This window comes from Ammodytes marinus (assembly GCF_949987685.1).
Source record: "Ammodytes marinus genome assembly, chromosome: 15".
NCBI lineage: Eukaryota > Metazoa > Chordata > Actinopteri > Uranoscopiformes > Ammodytidae > Ammodytes > Ammodytes marinus.
The window spans coordinates 16,179,176-16,196,672 of record NC_137219.1 but is presented as its reverse complement, the minus strand read 5'-3'; the positions used below and the strand labels follow the sequence as shown (position 1 = coordinate 16,196,672).

Below are 17,497 nucleotides of genomic sequence, written 5' to 3'. Positions count from 1 at the left end.
TTACATTGTTTTTGTACACATTCACCCAGTCACACACACATTCATACACCGATAGCAGCAGCTACCACACAGGGTGTGGTATCGGGAGCAAATCGGGGTTCAGTGTCTTGCCCAGGGACACTTCGACATGTGGCGGGGAGACGGGGGATCGAACCTCCAACCCTGCACACCAGAGGCGAACTCCCTACCCACTTCCTCGCCACTTCGCCCAACACGTTTGACATTCTAAAATCTGAAATTTTAATTCAAGCATTTAATAACACAGAATATTTTCCAGTCTCACAAAAGCAAATGACACAACAATAATGGTGATTTTGGAAAATACATTCATTCATACTCCTCAAAGTTGGCCAAAATGAATAGTTATCAAATTTGTCAATTTAAAATACAAAAATATATTTACAAAATTACATTATTTATAATCATTGACCTCCTACCTCAACATGCACTACCCGTAGTTTAAATTGCAGAGGCTTGATTAAGTAAACAATAATTAAAGTATTAGTTGCTGCTCACACTCTAACAGTTTTACTTTCACTACCACAGGCCTCAGTGAAGAATGTGCAGATATTGAGACAGTGAGGTCACTGAATATCTGCATCCTCACTAGGTATGGATTCAGCCCTCCTTGGTTCCTCCCTCCAGTAGTGGGTTGTCTATTACTGATGGTATCCTATCCTCTTGGGTACCATTGAGGCATTCTTTTGTATCTGTGAGAGACAAATTACGCTTGTTTTGATCTGAATGCAGTAGACCTTTGGATAATACAAGTGTGTGGAGACTGAGAGAGTGCACGTGCTGACCCCTTCCAGGCCTCATTCTGCAAAAACACACGGGCAGCTGTGACACTTACCCTCAGCTGGTGGCTTTAATGCTCGGTAACATCTGAAGCACAGGGCCATGAGAAGGGCCTCAGCACACTGGAATGCAGTGTATACCAGAGGGAAGAGAAACATGGGTCCGATGACCTTCAGGGGAAAGTTCACCTTTAGGATGGCAGCGCACAGCTGGATGTTTTGACACCCTGTTTCCATGGAGATGGTCCTGCTACATCTAAACAGGGACGAGTTACTTGTTAGTTTATAGATGATGGGGTCGGTGATGTATACAGTATTTGAATTTGATACTGAAATGCACCTACACACAGCTTTTGCAACAATACTTTTTGTGCTATTGCCATAATACTGCACATTACACTATGAAAAATAGTATAATACTGTATACCGCTATGGACTGACTTTCACCAACTCAAAGAAAGGTAGGATATACGTTCACTCACTGTGGACTGAGTCTGCACATATAGGACATGACATATCCCAGCGTAAAGCCAATCAATGGCATCAGTGCAGCCACGGTTAGAACATCAAGTGTGAGGATCATCCATATTGCATCTTTGACGATGATGGTCGCCAGGACGGAAACTATGAGAATGCAGATCATCAGGATGCTCAAACCGACCTGTTGAGAAAGTGAAAACACTTCAGAGTCTATTTGTCGCACCTGGATGGGACATCAATCTCGGCATCAAAGCATGGAACCTGTTTCTTCTCATTTAAAACATCATCTGGAATGACTGAGGTCTGGGATAGATATTCCTGTTGGACTCACCTTCCTGCTTATTGTGACCTCAAAGTACACCCAAGCAATGGATAGTTGTTGTAAACGCAACTTTCTGTCCTAAAGGCCCATTTCTTAAATAAGATATGATGTGTCACCGTAGTGAAAGCACAGGTGAAAATGATCGCATTCTGGATGGTTGAATACAATTTAGCTCCTTTGATTTCCAGGTCCTGGTATTGTGCATACTGGCTCATCATTTTTGTGTTGTTTGTAAACCCCTGTGCTTTTCCTCCTATGACGTGTTAAAATGACTGCTGTGAAAAAGTGCTATCTATTAGCAGATTATCTCTATTCCTGGGGAGTCTCACTTTTCTGACGACTGACGTGTAGTTTGGTTTGTAGTGATTAATGGCAATGCCAATACTACAAGGCACCAGGGTGAACACGAGAGCAGTGATGATGCCGACGTACGGTACAGCATTTTCCAGACCGGGGAAGCCTTGGCTGTAGATATAGAGCAGCATGGGCATCAGACCCAGGGCCGCCACGCTGGAGCAAGTGGTCATCACGATGCTGGAAGGGGAACGGAAGAGAGAAGAAATGTTATTAGACTATCATACCTGATATGTGAACGTTTCAAATGCAAGACAAAGCTTTTGTTTGTGCGGGAACATTTGTGTCCATCGACAGTCTGTGGAATTACGGCCAATTGTGCTAAAAAAGATTAAAGGTGCACTATGTAACTTTGGGTGTGTCAGAGAGGTGAACATTTTCTAAGATATATTCACATTACTGAATAAACAGACTTTCCTCACAGGAAAATTGGATGATTTGAATAGTTTGAAGTAGGAAAGTAACCCGAAAAGTTACCGTTTCACTGTTGGTGTTTACAGCGGCAGGACCCACAGTTTTGTTTTTCAAACATTCTAGTCTTACGCTTGGCGCCTCAACATAATTTTGTTTTGATTTATGATGATAGAATCATTCAATTCTAAGAATTACATGTAGAGTTAGTACTTGTACTTTGTAAATTACCTGCAGGCTCTGCAAATGTAAACAAATCCCCCTCCCCTGAAACTGCACCTTAAAGTAGTAAAGTATTTTAGGCATTTGCAATCTCCCAAAGACAGAAATCCATACATCAAAGGGGTTTTACCTGAGGTTCATGTCACCTAACATGATCATTGTGAAAATGTTGGACAAGTTTCCCCCTGGACAGCAGCCACAGATGAGCACAGTCACTGCCTTAATGGGAGCCATCTGGAAGATTGTGGCTAGACAGAAGGCGGTCAGGGGCATGATGCCGAACTGGGACAGCAGTGCAATGGCCACTCCTTTTGGCTTGAGGAGATGGGCCCTTATTTTGGAAATCTCCATCATGCAGCCAAGAGATACCATGGTGACAACCAGGATGACCATGGTCAAGATATTGATGACTTTGTCCATGGCGGGGGGCGCATTCAGGAAAACCATGCTTCCATTGCCAGAGACATTTCCCTCGTTGTAGCTGTTAGCTATTGTCTGGTAGACCTCTGTCGAGTTCATTGTGGCGCTCATCCCAACACTGTGTTTACTGTGCTGTGGCTTTCACCTGTCACAAAAAGCAAATTAACAGTATATACTGTTTGCTTCCGTATTGGGTTAATTTGAGCACTTTTTATGCAAAGCATATCATACAACTGGATTATAACTTGGTCAAACACTTGTAATTTCAATCACTGACAATTAGCAGGTTGCAAATATCAAAATGAAGAGCTTTTTCTATTATAGTGTATTATGTTACTATACATTTTATATTATGTTACTGTTTCAGGAGGATATTATACTGATTTAAGGTGTCTCATTCTGCTTAGAAAGGGAGCAGGACAGACATTTCTCTTTCTGAGAAATGTAGGGTTAGATAGTGAGACCATAAAATACTCTTTCTGCCTTTTCTCAGGCTAGGATGATCCGATTTCAATTTTTTTGCACATTTATTCATAGGATCTCCGAGTTCAATACACCTTCATATTCCAACCGGTGAAGTAGGCCTTTAAGTCGAGGAAGCCTGCAGGGCTGATCTGTAGATCATTCAAATTGCACACAAAGGGAGACTGCGAGATGATCCTTTGTAGGGGCAATTTAGGACAGTCTGGTTAAGATTTAACAGCTAATTTATTGGCCCCTGGCCAAAAGGATTGTTCTAAAGCACACAAGCAGACATTGTGGCGACATGCCTTGCAGGTCAGAGGATGATGCTGTAAGAAAGTAGGCAGTGTCCAGATAGTTCGAATTCACCAATCAGATTGATTAAAGGCCTACTTCACCGGTTTGAATATGAAGGTGTATTGAATTCTGAGATCCTATGTAGTATAAATGTGCGAAAAAAATTGAAATCAGTTCATCCTAGCCTGAGAAAAGGCAGAAAGAGTATTTTTTTAACCCTATATTTCTCTTTCTCGTGACATCACAGAAAGAGAAATATAGGGTTAAAAAAAAACTTACTTTGTAAATATTACTGTGATGTCTTTTACTGTGACATCACAGTAATAATTACAAAGTACGTTTTTTTTTAACCCTATATTTCTCTTTCTGTGATGACACGGGAAAGAGAAATATAGGGTTAAAAAAAACACTCTTTCTGCCTTTTCTCAGGCTAGGATGAACTGATTTTAATTTTTTTTGCACATTTATACTACATAGGATCTCAGAATTCAATACACCTTCATATTCAAACCGGTGAAGTAGGCCTTTAAGGGCAGATCTTAGCAAGGGAAACTGACCAACCAGGAGATCACATTTTCAGGTTAAAGCTCCCATGTTATACACTTTTCGGTTCTATTATACACCATATTATATGGTCTTAGTGGTCCCTAATACGTTTTTCTTTAATTGTTTGCTGAAAAAAACTTTCAGATAATTTATTGTACTATGCTGATGTTCAGCTAATCTCACAATGGCCTATTTTTTAAAAAGAGCTGCAGCTCCCCTCGTAAATATACAATCTTTGAGCTCCCACCGCCCCCTGTCCGGAAGCGAAGCCAGATACGCCTCGCCCTCTGTCTGTCAGGGCCGTGGACCAATAAGAAATAAGGGTGTGGGCTGCACAGTGGAAGCTTCTGGCTTTCCAGTTTTTGAGGTCAGAAACGAGGAGAATTCTGACTGGAGTATATTGGTGGGGAGGGGTGGGGGTTTCAGAAAGGGGGAGAGTGAGAAAAGGAGAGATTGTTATTTTTTTAATATTTTGGCAGTCTCTAGGCACACCATGGACCCATGGATATGTTAGAACACATTTAAAAAGTGCATTTAGCATAATATGTGACCTTTAAAAGATGCTTGCAGACACACAGGCAGAAGGTGGGTTGGGATAATGGAATTGGCTAACCGGGCATGGCCAGTCTGGTCTGACACAGGCGATGGGTTATTTTATCCTAATAAAATACTTTATCCACCTCAACTCATTCCTGTGTCAGCAGACTCATTTATATTCTTCAAACTAACACCTTTTGTGAATGGACCCCAGAAAACATGCTGCACTATCATTTTCAGAAGGCCAAATCATTTTCAAAAACAGAAGTAATCCATGCTTTTGTTGCAAAGTATTCATCTGAAATTTGGTGACCATGTACAGCAGCATAATGGGGTATGTAGGATTAAAATACACGACAGTGCCCATGCTCATCATCAGAGGTGGAAAGAGTACAAAAATATTCTACTCAAGTAAAAGTATGATTACTTAGATGAAATTTTACTTAAGTAAAAGTAAAAGTACTAGTCTAAAAATCTACTGAAGTAAAAGTGAAAAAGTAGCTGATTTAAAATGTACTTAAAGTACAAGTTACTAGTTACTTTTTAACAGCGGGAGGGGGCAGGGGTCTCTTCTGTGTAGGGCATTATATATATAGACAAGGGGATATAAATCTCAAACTAGTTTTGTTTAATGAATGCAACACTTTTACAAATTAAAGTGCACAAATTAAACAAATCATGTCACCACACATGTATGGATGTACACTGTGTCATTATACTTTAGATAAGCAAATATGGAGCAAATAGTCTGTTAATGGGGGAATAGGAATGTAACCGGTCTACAGACCTAAACAGACTGCAGCTGCAGTTCTAATAATGTAATTGTGTATAATTGATCTAAACCATGGACATTGCAAGGTTAGGCTGCTCGATTTTGACAAATTATAATCATGATGATTTTGATTGACATTGTGTAATCACAATTATTATAGACAATTATTCATTGATTTAAGAACTGCAACATGCACTTATTTAACATTTGAAACCATGACTTTGGACTTTAAACATATCCTAATTGAACTGAAAACAAGGAAAATGCAAATAAGTAAAACATATTTTGTCAAAATAAGTGTCAAAATCAAAATAAACCGTTGCAAATGTTGTTGATAGGGCACGTCTTTTGCTAGCAGGAATGTGAGGGCATATTTTAATTACAGGTGAAACTCGAAAAATTAGAATATCGTGCAAAAGTTCATTTATTTCATTAATTCAACTTTAACGGTGAAAATAATATCTTATACAGACTCAATTACATGCAAAGTGAGATAAGTGAAGCCTTTATTTCTTATAATTGTGATTATTATGGCTTACAGTTTATAAAAACCCCAAATTCTAAATCTCAGAAAATTAGAATATTACATAAAATCAATAAAAAAAGGTTTTTAAATACAGAAATGTCGGCCCTCTAGAAAGTATAATCATGCATATGTTCTAAGTACTTGGTTTGGGCCCCTTTTGCATGAATTCTTGCCTCAATGCGGGGTGGCATGGATGCTATGAGTCTGTGGCACTGCTGAGGTGTTATGGAAGCCCAGGTTGCTTTGATAGTGGCCTTCAGCTCGTCTGTATAGTTGGGTCTGGTGTGTATCATCTTCCTCTTGACAATAGTCCATAGTTTCTCTATGGAGTTCAGGTCAGGAGAGTTGTCTGGCCATTCATGCATCGTCTCCATCCTACTCTGCACTGTTAAACTGAAAGCTAAACTATCAGGTGAGGGAGGGGCCGATCGCACGGCTGGATGAAAGGTTCGCTGCATTTAAAAGCCTTCACGTCTTCACGTGCGGTACAATGATAGTTTAACTAGGATTATTTTGTTTTAATGATAGAGGGAAGCAATGTTTGTTGTTATCATTTTATTTAGTCACAATGTGTTCTCCATGGACATGGTGTTCTCTCCTCCTGTCGATCATTCACTGTGTTAGTTTCCGGTATTGTGCCGTAAAAATAAAAGTCCCCCGCGATATTTCTTTTCTTTTCTCTCCTTTAGCCTAACTATTTTTTTTAGTCAGTAACGCAGGTGATATAAAATGTAGCGTAGTACAATACTTCAAAATAAACATACTCAAAGTAAAAGTATAGGTTTAAAAAATCACTTAAAAAATTACAAGTAGGCCTACCCAAAAAAACTACTCAATTACAGGAACGCGAGTAAATGTAATTCGCTACTTTACACCCCTGCTCATCATAATGAAGGGACTTGTTTTTATCAGTTTTTTAACTATACTACTTTTAGTATTTTCATTGGAATTATTCATGGCAAGAAAAATATAGAATTCCCCAGACTTTAAATACACAAACCAGCTTGTTGGTGCAGCAAACCAAATGCTTTTTATTCAGCCAGGAGTCTTTGCCAGTGTCTCAGCCCAAAATGCCACAACAAACACTGTTCGGCACTTGAGCAAAAATTAACCCCTTGGCCGGACATGTTGAAATTTAGTGTTTGTTCTACAAAACCCAATAAGGGTTAGATCTGCACTAAAAGACCTGCCATTATCTTGTTGCCTTTGAGCAAAGAGATGCCATGTTCTTCCATTCACGTATCACTCCAAATCTGTCTGGAGAACCTTGTAATGTAAAACTTAACAGCCAAATGCAACAGAAGCTTTACCCCAAACTGTTTTATTTGTATTGGATTGCAGGTTGCTTCTATTGCTCTACAGATACCCCTTTTCAATGTCAGACTTCCAGCAACAGCTCCATCAAAAGGCAGTATACAGCTATCATTGATCAATGTTGATTGGTGAAATACTGTGATGATAAGAATGTACAATAAAAGCCTGGACACCTGTTAAAAAACAACAAAGATATTGTAAAGTTGGGGAAAAGTAATCAAAGCACTTCCTTACCTTATTTTCGGCCAACTTCTGCAACTTGACTGTGCTCTTTCACTTAGTCGTTTCCATCTCTCCTCACATTCTTGTGTATAACTCCTCGTCTCTGTATCCGGACCCCATTACCCTCCCCTCTCCGTCACATGGGCTCATAGCAACATGGTACGTGTGAATAAGGCGATCAGCTCCCACTAGTTCTGTGGAAGTTCTTGCACAACTGTTTTCCTTTCCCTTGCGATTCACACATGATTCTGGTGAATCCAGCTTTTAGCAATTTACCGTAAGTCGTCCCCTATCCATAGTGAGTTTTCCCCCTAGTTACTCTTTTTGAGGGGGCACCGTGGGAAAGTTTGCAATTTGGCTTGGCTGCATAATGTGCAAAGAATGTAACTGACTCTCAAGCTCTACAGAGGCACTTTATTCTTCAGGCCTCACGTTCATGCGTAAACAGACCTCCAATTAATAGTATGCAACCAAGCAGAGGATTCAGTCAGCTTGGCAGAGTTATCAGTCTTCTTTGAAAAGGGGCCTTCTTTTATTGGAAGATCCCTACGGTGCTTTGTGCCCACCAGGACCTACAAATCACACAACAGCTCTGATAAGTACATGGCTCAAATGCTGTTTCCCTAATCTGTAAAGCATGGAAAAGATTAAATAATATTCTGACACTTCAGTGGAGACTCTTACAGGACAGATAAATCGAAAATTGCTTATTTTTTTCTATACATAGAATTCTTGGTGCAACAAAACAGCTGTATGGGAGAGGACACACATCCAGCTGGGTTTACAAGTCTTTCTGAGCACTGAAAACAAAAACAACCCAGAGAGACCACAGGCATCTTGGTGCATAGGGGAGGGCAACATGGCAGCAATGTTCCAGATTCTACTGTAGTTTAGAACCTGTGTTCCAGATTTAAAAAATGTCAGCAAGATGCGTGAAAAACACAGGGGCTGGAAATCATTTGCAGATCCGGTGCCGTCTAAATGTCTCAGAGAGTTAACAAACAACTCATCAGAGTTGTAAATGGGAAGAAGGGAAGAAGAAACATTGAGGTGGAGATCAGTTACAGATGTGTAAAGTTGCCATAAGGATTGTCTTAGAATGATCAAGGACAACAACAAAAAGGAAACAGTTGTGGTTGAGGGCAACTTAAATGCTTAAAGAGAAAGTTACATATATTTAAATCAGCACTTACATTACTTGTTTTTCATTTTTGGCGACTTTTTTCATCTGTGTGGATATTCCGCACAGACAAAAGTTGCATGACTTTTTGGGGGGGTTGAGGGGGGAGCATCATTTTACCTGTACCCTATCCCTATGATGTCTATATGAAATTGAACATGAAATGAGTCTTGCACACAGCCACTGAAAAAAAAGATGCATTGGATTTACTCAATTCAATAGTGGACAGTGGTTGCACACAAAATATTTGCTTTAGCTGCAACCTACCGAATCATGTTAACTCAACACAAGTGCTTTGTGCACACTGAAGGTGTTAATTGTGTTGTTTTTTGAGAATGTATTACATGTATGAATGTATTGCTAACAAATTCCTCTATGTTTATGTGCAGTGATAGCTCACCGCAGAAGCTATTTAAAGGTCCAATGGAGCCAAGTGCAGCCATGGATGGTGAGTGGGGGAGGGCTGCTAGGCCACCATCTGGCCTCATAATCATATGCTGAGAGAAAAGCCTAGTTATTGTAGCAAACAACCCTGCTGACAGGGTCCACTGAAAACAGCAGACTGTTTGTACAATGCATGTTTCGGACAACAGACACATGTTTGTATGAAAGGTAGGCTATAGCCTATGTCTAGTCTGTATGAAAGGTAGGCTATATATGTCTAGTCTGTGAGTAGCCTACAAATCACATCAAATAGCCTATCATTCCTCATTTATTCATGAAATATTTAGGAATGGCTGTTTCTAATATATTAACATAACAACAATACAGGACATTAGGAGCCACGTATTAATAATAGTGAAGGTCCTGAGGCTGGTGTGTTTTCAACTTGTACGATAACGGTAGCCTATATTTTGGTTGGCTTGTAGGAAATGTAGTTCACATTCCACTGTTTTCTCAGTACAAACCGTGGTGCGTGCTGGCAAACGACTTCATTACCCACAAGGTGTCACTGTGTTGCGCCTGCGCTGTTTATGTTTTCCCGTCCATGTGTAGGTGTTGGCGAATCACGTGTAGAGACAGCGTTGCTCGTCATGTATCTGCTGTAGCCAGCACAACTCCGTGCTACATTTGATTTGCCTTCAGTTGTCGCTGCACTTTGTTTTGACAGCTGCTTGTTTTCTTTTCTCATATCCTTTCACCGAAGAATGAGCGAAAACGATGACATCGAAGTCGACAGCGATGTATGTGTTTTAGTTTCCTCTGGAAGTAGCTAGCAAATTGTGAGCCAAACAACAACTTTAACGTTCCTGTCAACCTAAGCTAACTGATTGAGCTAGCCAGCGAGCTAGCTGGGTACCTTGGCTAAAACGCTAGACTCAGACAAATAGGAAGTGAGGTTTTAGAAGTGTTTTTTGGTGCGCTGGCTGGCGGACTTGTAGATGAAAGTGGAGCACATTTCTCTGGTGAATTATTTGCGTCGTTGCCTTGCGGTAGAGTTAGCTGTGGTTTGCAAAAACCGTGTTAAGATGTGAAGACAGCCACCCTTTGGACGTTAAGATTATGTTGCGCATCTATTTTTACAACTACGGGACGGGTGCAGCAAGCGGCCAAAAATCACTTGCAAAATCTCGATTTATAAATATTTTTTTCAAATATCTTTAATGCTAGGCTAATTCTCATAATTTTGGTACCAAATAAAACTGTGTTCTTGACATTTCAATTTGGATCAAGTATGTCTTCTTGAGAAGGTGATAAACGTGTGTTTTACACCTAGGCTACTCATAGAAACAGACCTCCACTGTAAATACTCGTTGTAATGTATACAACATTGCCTATGTTTGTCAACTATGATCAAGACGTTTCCATTGTATGTTTGCTGAAGAACTCCATTGGTATAGTTCAGAATGATTGATCATGGTCCAATACAATGTAACAAGTCATTTCACAGCGCGGGTTTTTAAAGTGAATACACTGTAACACATTCCTTCATATTTTAACTGTTGGAGGAGGAGACCTTTTAATTTTATTAAGTTGTGTTCCCCCAGCCTATAGTAATGACTTCCCATTCTATAAAACCTATAGTCTATATAAGTAGCCTAATCTACGAGTAGCTTTACTCATGAATCCTATAGTCACTATATTGTATACGACGTGTAACATAATAGCCTATCGTTTCGTCAGGCAACTGAAATGTGAGAATTCAATTCATTGCAGTTAACTTTGTAATGAGTCTTCAGACTCACGTCCATTTTGCCCCCAAGTAGCCTACCAGAACCGCAAATGAACGAATAGACGTGCGGTGCAACAAAACTCCAAGCGACGTCGCACTTGACCGTAGTGCAAACAGGATACTAGAGACGTCTGTGTTGATGTTTATTTATTTTTCCACTTCTGATATTTCCTTGCAGCCCTCTGCACCTTTTCATATACGTTCTTCACCAACGAGAATGCGGAGATGCTTCGGGCGTGAACATAGCATTTTTATTTCAAACATTCAGTAGTTTATATGCGTATTTGCATGTGCCATGCTGTAAACAACCATCTGCATATCATTATCTGTCAATGTTCTGCTATTTTAATTGAAAACGCATTTGAGATTTGTCAGAGCTGTCGATTCCCCTCCCCCCTATTTGGTTAAGCTGGGATCTCTGGATCTGGATCCTCATACAGCTACACATGTAGCCTACTGTACATTTATGAACATTTCTAATGTTACACGATAGTTCCATCCTTAATGTGGAAGGCTGATTATGAATTTAATGGTAGCACTCTTCACTCTTAGAAAGTTACATTTTTATTTATTTATATTATTGTATTTTATGTAATTGCACTAATTGACTTTCAATAATGAGATGCAAATATCCAAATAAAAGATGTGTAGGCTATAGCATTGACCCCCATTAACAATTTTATCCCATACTATATTTGTGCTATATCTTATACATTTTTACCATGTTGTTTATCTGGTAAATATGTATCATACTTCTAAGACCAAGAATTGAATCACACAAATCTGTGGCTGTCGATAGTAAATTATTTTAGGAAAAGTCTGCAGCTTCTACCCATGTTGTTCACTATGACAGAACACTTTTCTCTCTGATTGTATTTAATAGTCACCTGCAACATTGTGCCTTTAGGCAGCAAAGTTACCCTGCGTTCCCGAATTGCATACTTTCTACTATTTAGTATGGTAGATTTTTTTTTTCATGTCCCGATTCTTGTGGCCAGATTTAGGATGGGTTAGAAAGACCTGGATGTCGACTACATCCTGCCAAGATTTTTAGTGTTGAAAACAGGATCCTATTTGGGCGATTCTGACCCATAATCCATTGCGCACCTGAAGTGACGTCACATCAACGGAACCTCCATATGAAAACAAACAGGGATGAGACAGATATAAAAGCAAGCAAGATCAAGGCGCAATGTTATGATGAAGTAAATGAGGATGTCCCAATTGTAGCATACTTCATCCGAACTAGATTCTTTTTATCGTCAGATTTAGTAGGCTATGTAGAATAGAAAAAAGTGAAAAAATTAAAAAATGTGATTCGGAACGCAGGGTTACTTTCAGTGCTCTTCTTTGACCCTTAACCTGGAAATGCATTCTTGTCCCATCTCTTTGCTCCAATCTCAATGAGCAGTCCACCAAAACTTACTTCAGCCTTAAGCTGAAGTCTTTTAAGCCACAAAAGGCGCTGAACAAGTTTCTTAAACTGTTGGTCCAGCCCTTTAAACAACCGAAAAGCAAAGATCTTGTCTTCAGTTGAGATAATGTCATCATCAAATCCCTGTAAACATTATGGTTACGCCACAGGTTCTTTCTTTATGATACACAAACAACATGGAGATAAAACTGCTACTAATTCAACTTATTTGCCATTTAAAGCTGAGGTATTTGCATACCACTGCTTTAAAATTCTCCCTGTCGTCTTCTCATAAGTAAAAAAAATCACATTTGATAAGTGAGATAGTCTAGTTTATTTATTCCGAGGGAAATTGTTTCACTGCAGTTGTAGTGCAAAGTTGGAAAGAGTGCAAATCTAAATAAGAATAAATACTATCAGTAAGTTGCCAAACCAAATGTACACAATGCCAGAAATGTAACAGGTCAACACAGTAATGATTATAAATATAAATTGGATAACGGCAACGTGCAATTACAAAACCTAATTCTCTAAGTGCCTGAAGTGAGTGAACAGGATCAGAAATAAACAGCTTTCAATGAGTTTGTCCCTTTTGCAGGCAGACAAGCGAGCACACCACAATGCGCTGGAGCGCAAACGCAGGGACCACATCAAAGACAGCTTCCACGGGTTACGAGATTCTGTGCCTGCATTACAAGGGGAGAAGGTGAGACGAAGATACATTAATTTTCCATATTCCATAAAGCAAAGTTTTCTTAAGATAAGAGCTGTTTGGTAGAGCTCAGTGAACTTCTTCACATACAGTGCAACGTTGAGATTTTCTCATCAGTGTGCCACTAACTGATTGGCCGCTATTATAACTAATAGAAGCAGATGCCAAATACTTCACTGTTTTCTTCATTTATCATGTGCACAACAAATAAAGGCAGTTGTTGCCAATGACATTCTTATACCTCAGGCTCCCTCCATCAATGCAACATTGAAATGGGGGGAGGTAAAGGGGATTGGTATTGTTCTCTTTAGTGTTATTCTGTAAAGCGCTTTGTGTAGCATTCACTGTGTATGAAAAGTGCTATAAATGAAGTTTGAACATACAAAAAAAGGATGCATAAAGAAAGTCCCCCACGAGAATCTAAAGCCCCTTTTACACAGCCAGTGAAAGCCGGGAATATGCCGGCCTTTCGGCCCTCCGCCCTGCTGTATAAATGCGACAGTTGCGGAACGAGGGAAGAAAGGTGCGAGTGATCGTTCCGGGAATTTTACTACCTCGGGGGGTAGTAAGATTCCCGACACGATCAGTTCCGCCTCTCTGTTTAAATGCTCCAGCTTGTTGTTGCGGAACAGGGGGGCGTTTGACGTTCCATAGTCTACGTTCTAAACATGCGACCATGTTAGCAGTTGAAGGACGTGTGTTTAACATTAACCACGGCGGCCTGATGTCCCGTAAAAATCACCAAATAAAAGGAACGGTGTATAATCTAGCTGATCATAAGGTCCGTTGCTCAATCCAAACCCCCGCGCTTCATTTTGCAGAGTGTATGAGTCTATTTCTGCCCAGGAGAAGTTGTACAATGGAAAGCTAGGCTAGGCTAAGTAAGGGATAAAGTATAGCGAACGGGTCACTTGCTAGAAATAAAGACCGACAAGCTGAAGCAGGAGCCCGACGCGCAGCCCCGGTAACGGGGGAATAGTCTGCTCGCCCCGCTAGACTGTCTGCTTCAGCTGACTGAAGGCTCCGGCTCAGCTGTTAGCCACAGAGCTACTGTTTTGCTAACACATTCCGCCGCCGCTATTATTATCCTAAGTCTGAGCGTATATCCACACTTTATTTCTGTCTACAGTAACGTGACTTCACACACTGTGTGTATGTGTATGTCTGATTGGCAGATCGCTGCACTCACAAAGAGACTCGCTCACAACCAACCTGTCACACACACACACACACAGAGGTGAAGCGGTCGGATTGATTTAGTCAGTTTGGTTAACTGTCCCAGTGATGTTGGACTCAGCGCGTAGCGAGATCAACTGGCACATCGTGGGGACAGTAAAATACGGCCCTCTTACTGCAAGCTCCAGCACTTCTGCTCTCAATTCACCGGCCATTGTTGTTGTTGTAAAGCAGCTGACCGGCGCGGCGCTAAATGTTTACGTCACACCTGACGCTGTTTACAAGCACCTCTTTCATTCCGGAGCGCTGTGTAAAAGGGACTACTGATGCGCCAGCAGGCCGGCGTTGCTTGGTTCTGTGTAAATAACACAGAAGCAAGCAAAGCCGGCATATTGGAGTGATGTTGTTCCGTCAATATGCCGCAATCTCTGTGTAAAAGGGGCTTAAGACTTAAAAAAGTATTTAGCCACTGATCCTTATATCCTTCCCTGAACTTTGTTGTTTGGCGCCTGTATTTAGTAATGACATTTGTAATGCAATACATGTGTTTGCTGACCTGGAGACTGTCGGCCAAGGCAGTAAAGAGATCGGGAGACGGCAGGGTTTCTCTGGTGCAGATGATCCGCAGGTGAAAAGTAACTTTGTGTATTGTGTGCACACTACAGTCATGTTGCCAGTCAGTAAATCACTTTGATTAAAGGCTTAAAACTAACTGCAAACATATGTCCAACAATGTGATCTCTGTTTAACTATTTAACAATGATAACCATGTTATACCTTTTAAAAAATAATATACAAACACTGCGGCTCTGTTCCAACGCTCTCTGAAATTTGTGCCAACAGAGTTCTGTCAAACAGGCCTCCCGAGCACAGATTCTAGATAAAGCCACCGAGTACATCCAGTACATGAGGCGAAAAAACCACACCCACCAGCAAGACATCGATGACCTGAAGAAGCAGAATGCACTATTGGAGCAGCAGGGTAAGAGGAGAGGAACCTCTTCACTACCGACGTGTGACGTAGTCTTTGAGTTACAATGTGCATTATTTTATTTGAGGAACATTCACTGCACTGTTGGTTGTCTCTCTGCAGTCCGTGCGCTGGAGAAGGCCAAGGGGAACACTCAGCTCCAGACAAACTACTCTTCTGACAGCAGCTTGTACACCAACCGCAAAGGCAGCGCGGTGTCCGCCTTCGACGGCGGGTCCGACTCCAGCTCCGAATCAGAGCCTGACGAGCCGCCCACCAGAAAGAAGCTGCGCGCGGAGCCTAGCTAAACCCCCAAGTCCTCCAAACAAAAGACTCTTTTTGGCCACCAGCCCCCTACTCTCCCTCCCCCCCTCCCTGTCAGCACTCAGTCCTGCCTTCTCACGCCAGTCCAGGAGGCGAGGTGGGGGACAGCGCATGAGAGAGAGAGAGGTGCTATTATGTATAAAACGCTTCTACCTTCCTTTTTCCTCCCGTCAAGCATCCCGTCACTCCTTTTTGTGGCCCAGCAACAACTTTTAAGACTCCCCCCAACCCCCCAAAGTGAGGCAGCTCTGCAGTTTTGAAGAACAATGTGCTTTTCAAACCTCCATGATAACCATTCATAATCAAATGTGGAGATGTCAAGGTATGAGGCTTCAGTAAAGCTACATAGAAATAAAACGTTATTTTTTTTTCTTTGCTGGAGTTGTGAGACTATACGACCTTTTCACGAAATGGTAATTAGGGATAATTTACCTTTTTAATATTCATACTTTTCCAGAAAAAGAATGTGAAGTTGTTTTTGAAAAAAATATGTCTGTTATGCAAGATGCAACCCTCCTTATTCATTGTAGATGGCTGAAGATTTTTGTCTTTGAAAATGTTTGTGTAATCAAATGAATCCCTCTATTTATAGTGATGCACCGCAATTGATTTTCTTACCCTTGACGTCTGATCTTCTTTCTGTTTGGCTTGAGATTTTCCAGAGAACACAGGAGGATGAACTAGTTGGCCTGCTGTTTTGGTGGATTTTCCACAGGTTCAACTATTTATTTTCCTCTATTTTTATTATTACTAGATAAAAATGTGGGTATAAAAAAAAACATCCCCTAATGGATACTGAATGTTACGCAATGCAGTTAAAGGGCAGTGACCTTTTATTTTTGTTATTGGAAGTCCATTTCAGTGTGTAGTATATAACACTGTGTATTCTTAAATGGTGTCAGCTCTGCAAAAGCCTTCCCTTGAAATATTTGCCTGTGCTGGGAATGTTTATCTTTCTTTCTTTTTTTTCTTTCCTTTTTTCGCAGAGGTAAAGTTAGTGTGTACGTAATCAATATTTGTTTGTTCCATTCCATGGAAATTACAGGTATGTTGTACATACTGCCAATGGTTGTCTTGCAAGTTAAGGCATACCTTATTATGAGACTATAAATAAAACTATTTTATCCTTTTGGGATGTATTTGTGACTCCGCAAGTTATTAAGATCTTATAGCCGTTGCACATTAAGCTTCCTGAATGAATTGTGTTTGGGGTTGGAGGCAGTGGTGGAAGGAATTTCCAATCCCGGTTACTGAAATAATCAGAATTGTTTGATTATAGTTAAAGGTGCTACGAGGAACTTTTAGATATTTCTGAAACAGTCAAATTTTTCCTCTGATGATCGTAAATGACATGCAACACCAAATGAGATTTGTTTGAAGCCAGATTCAGATAGTTTAAGTCTACATATGTAATTGTTTCATTGTTATTATGCAAAACATAAGGTGAGAAATTAAATAGGGATATAACATTAATTAATACTAAGTGTTGCGTAAACATAAATTAAAAAAGTCCAATTTGATAAGAAACAAGAAGGGTTTTGGAGCTGATTGGGTTCATGGCCTTCAGAGTTACCTGGCGGCAGCCTTTCTTTTACTCTGTTTAAATATTGAATTAGGGGTGTTCTGACTGACACTCCCACTGCAAGAGGCAGGCTCTTCAAAGATGCAAGTTGTATGCTGCCTTCTCAAGCCGTAGGAATTCTTACCACACAGGAACGTAAAACACTATTGTAATAGGCCGTCTCCACTGTAGTATAGAGCCTATTTGATGCAGTGGAAAGATGTAGAGGTCATGGTACGGAGGCCATGACAAAACAAAAGAGAAAGAGCCTTGCATTTATTAGGCTACATTGTGTGGAAACCCAG

General features: G+C 40.5%; 2 protein-coding genes across 4 annotated transcripts; one reads left to right on the top strand and one right to left on the bottom strand.

Annotated features, from left to right (window-relative positions):
• Positions 1–233: 233 nt before the first annotated feature.
• On the bottom strand, positions 234–7,802 carry LOC307262167 (hepatic sodium/bile acid cotransporter-like). Its single transcript, XM_080042946.1, has 6 exons — positions 7,695–7,802; positions 2,717–3,151; positions 1,929–2,133; positions 1,280–1,458; positions 854–1,053; positions 234–710 (listed from the first exon to the last, which is right to left on the bottom strand). The coding sequence occupies exons 2-6, from the start codon at positions 3,115–3,117 to the stop codon at positions 619–621; spliced, it is 1,077 nt and encodes a 358-aa protein (XP_079899072.1). The 5' UTR covers positions 3,118–3,151; positions 7,695–7,802; the 3' UTR covers positions 234–618.
• Positions 7,803–9,915: 2,113 nt separating this feature from the next.
• On the top strand, positions 9,916–16,770 carry LOC307261876 (protein max-like). Of its 3 annotated transcripts, XM_080042544.1 has the most exons (5): positions 9,916–10,046; positions 13,048–13,155; positions 14,900–14,965; positions 15,181–15,319; positions 15,431–16,770. In XM_080042544.1, the coding sequence occupies exons 1-5, from the start codon at positions 10,011–10,013 to the stop codon at positions 15,613–15,615; spliced, it is 534 nt and encodes a 177-aa protein (XP_079898670.1). In that variant the 5' UTR covers positions 9,916–10,010; the 3' UTR covers positions 15,616–16,770. The 3 variants fall into 3 exon arrangements, with proteins under 3 accessions (XP_079898670.1, XP_079898671.1, XP_079898669.1); XM_080042545.1 differs by lacking the exon at positions 14,900–14,965; XM_080042543.1 differs by lacking the exon at positions 14,900–14,965 and having other exon boundaries at positions 15,181–16,770.
• The last annotated feature ends 727 nt before the right edge of the window (positions 16,771–17,497 follow it).

What these genes read in the sequence shown, in the direction of transcription:
- LOC307262167 (XM_080042946.1), bottom strand. Translation starts at nt 3,117, where the DNA reads ATGAGCGCCACAATGAACTCGACAGAGGTCTACCAGACAATAGCTAAC. An exon ending in TTAGGTGACATGAACCTCAG is followed by an intron (nt 2,134 to 2,716) that starts GTAAAACCCCTT and finishes TTCCCCTTCCAG; the next exon opens with CATCGTGATGACCACTTGCT. An exon ending in ACACGTCAGTCGTCAGAAAA is followed by an intron (nt 1,459 to 1,928) that starts GTGAGACTCCCC and finishes CTTTCTCAACAG; the next exon opens with GTCGGTTTGAGCATCCTGAT.
- LOC307261876 (XM_080042543.1), top strand. Translation starts at nt 10,011, where the DNA reads ATGAGCGAAAACGATGACATCGAAGTCGACAGCGAT. An exon ending in ACATCGAAGTCGACAGCGAT is followed by an intron (nt 10,047 to 13,047) that starts GTATGTGTTTTA and finishes TCCCTTTTGCAG; the next exon opens with GCAGACAAGCGAGCACACCA. An exon ending in CTGCATTACAAGGGGAGAAG is followed by an intron (nt 13,156 to 15,180) that starts GTGAGACGAAGA and finishes TTGTGCCAACAG; the next exon opens with AGTTCTGTCAAACAGGCCTC.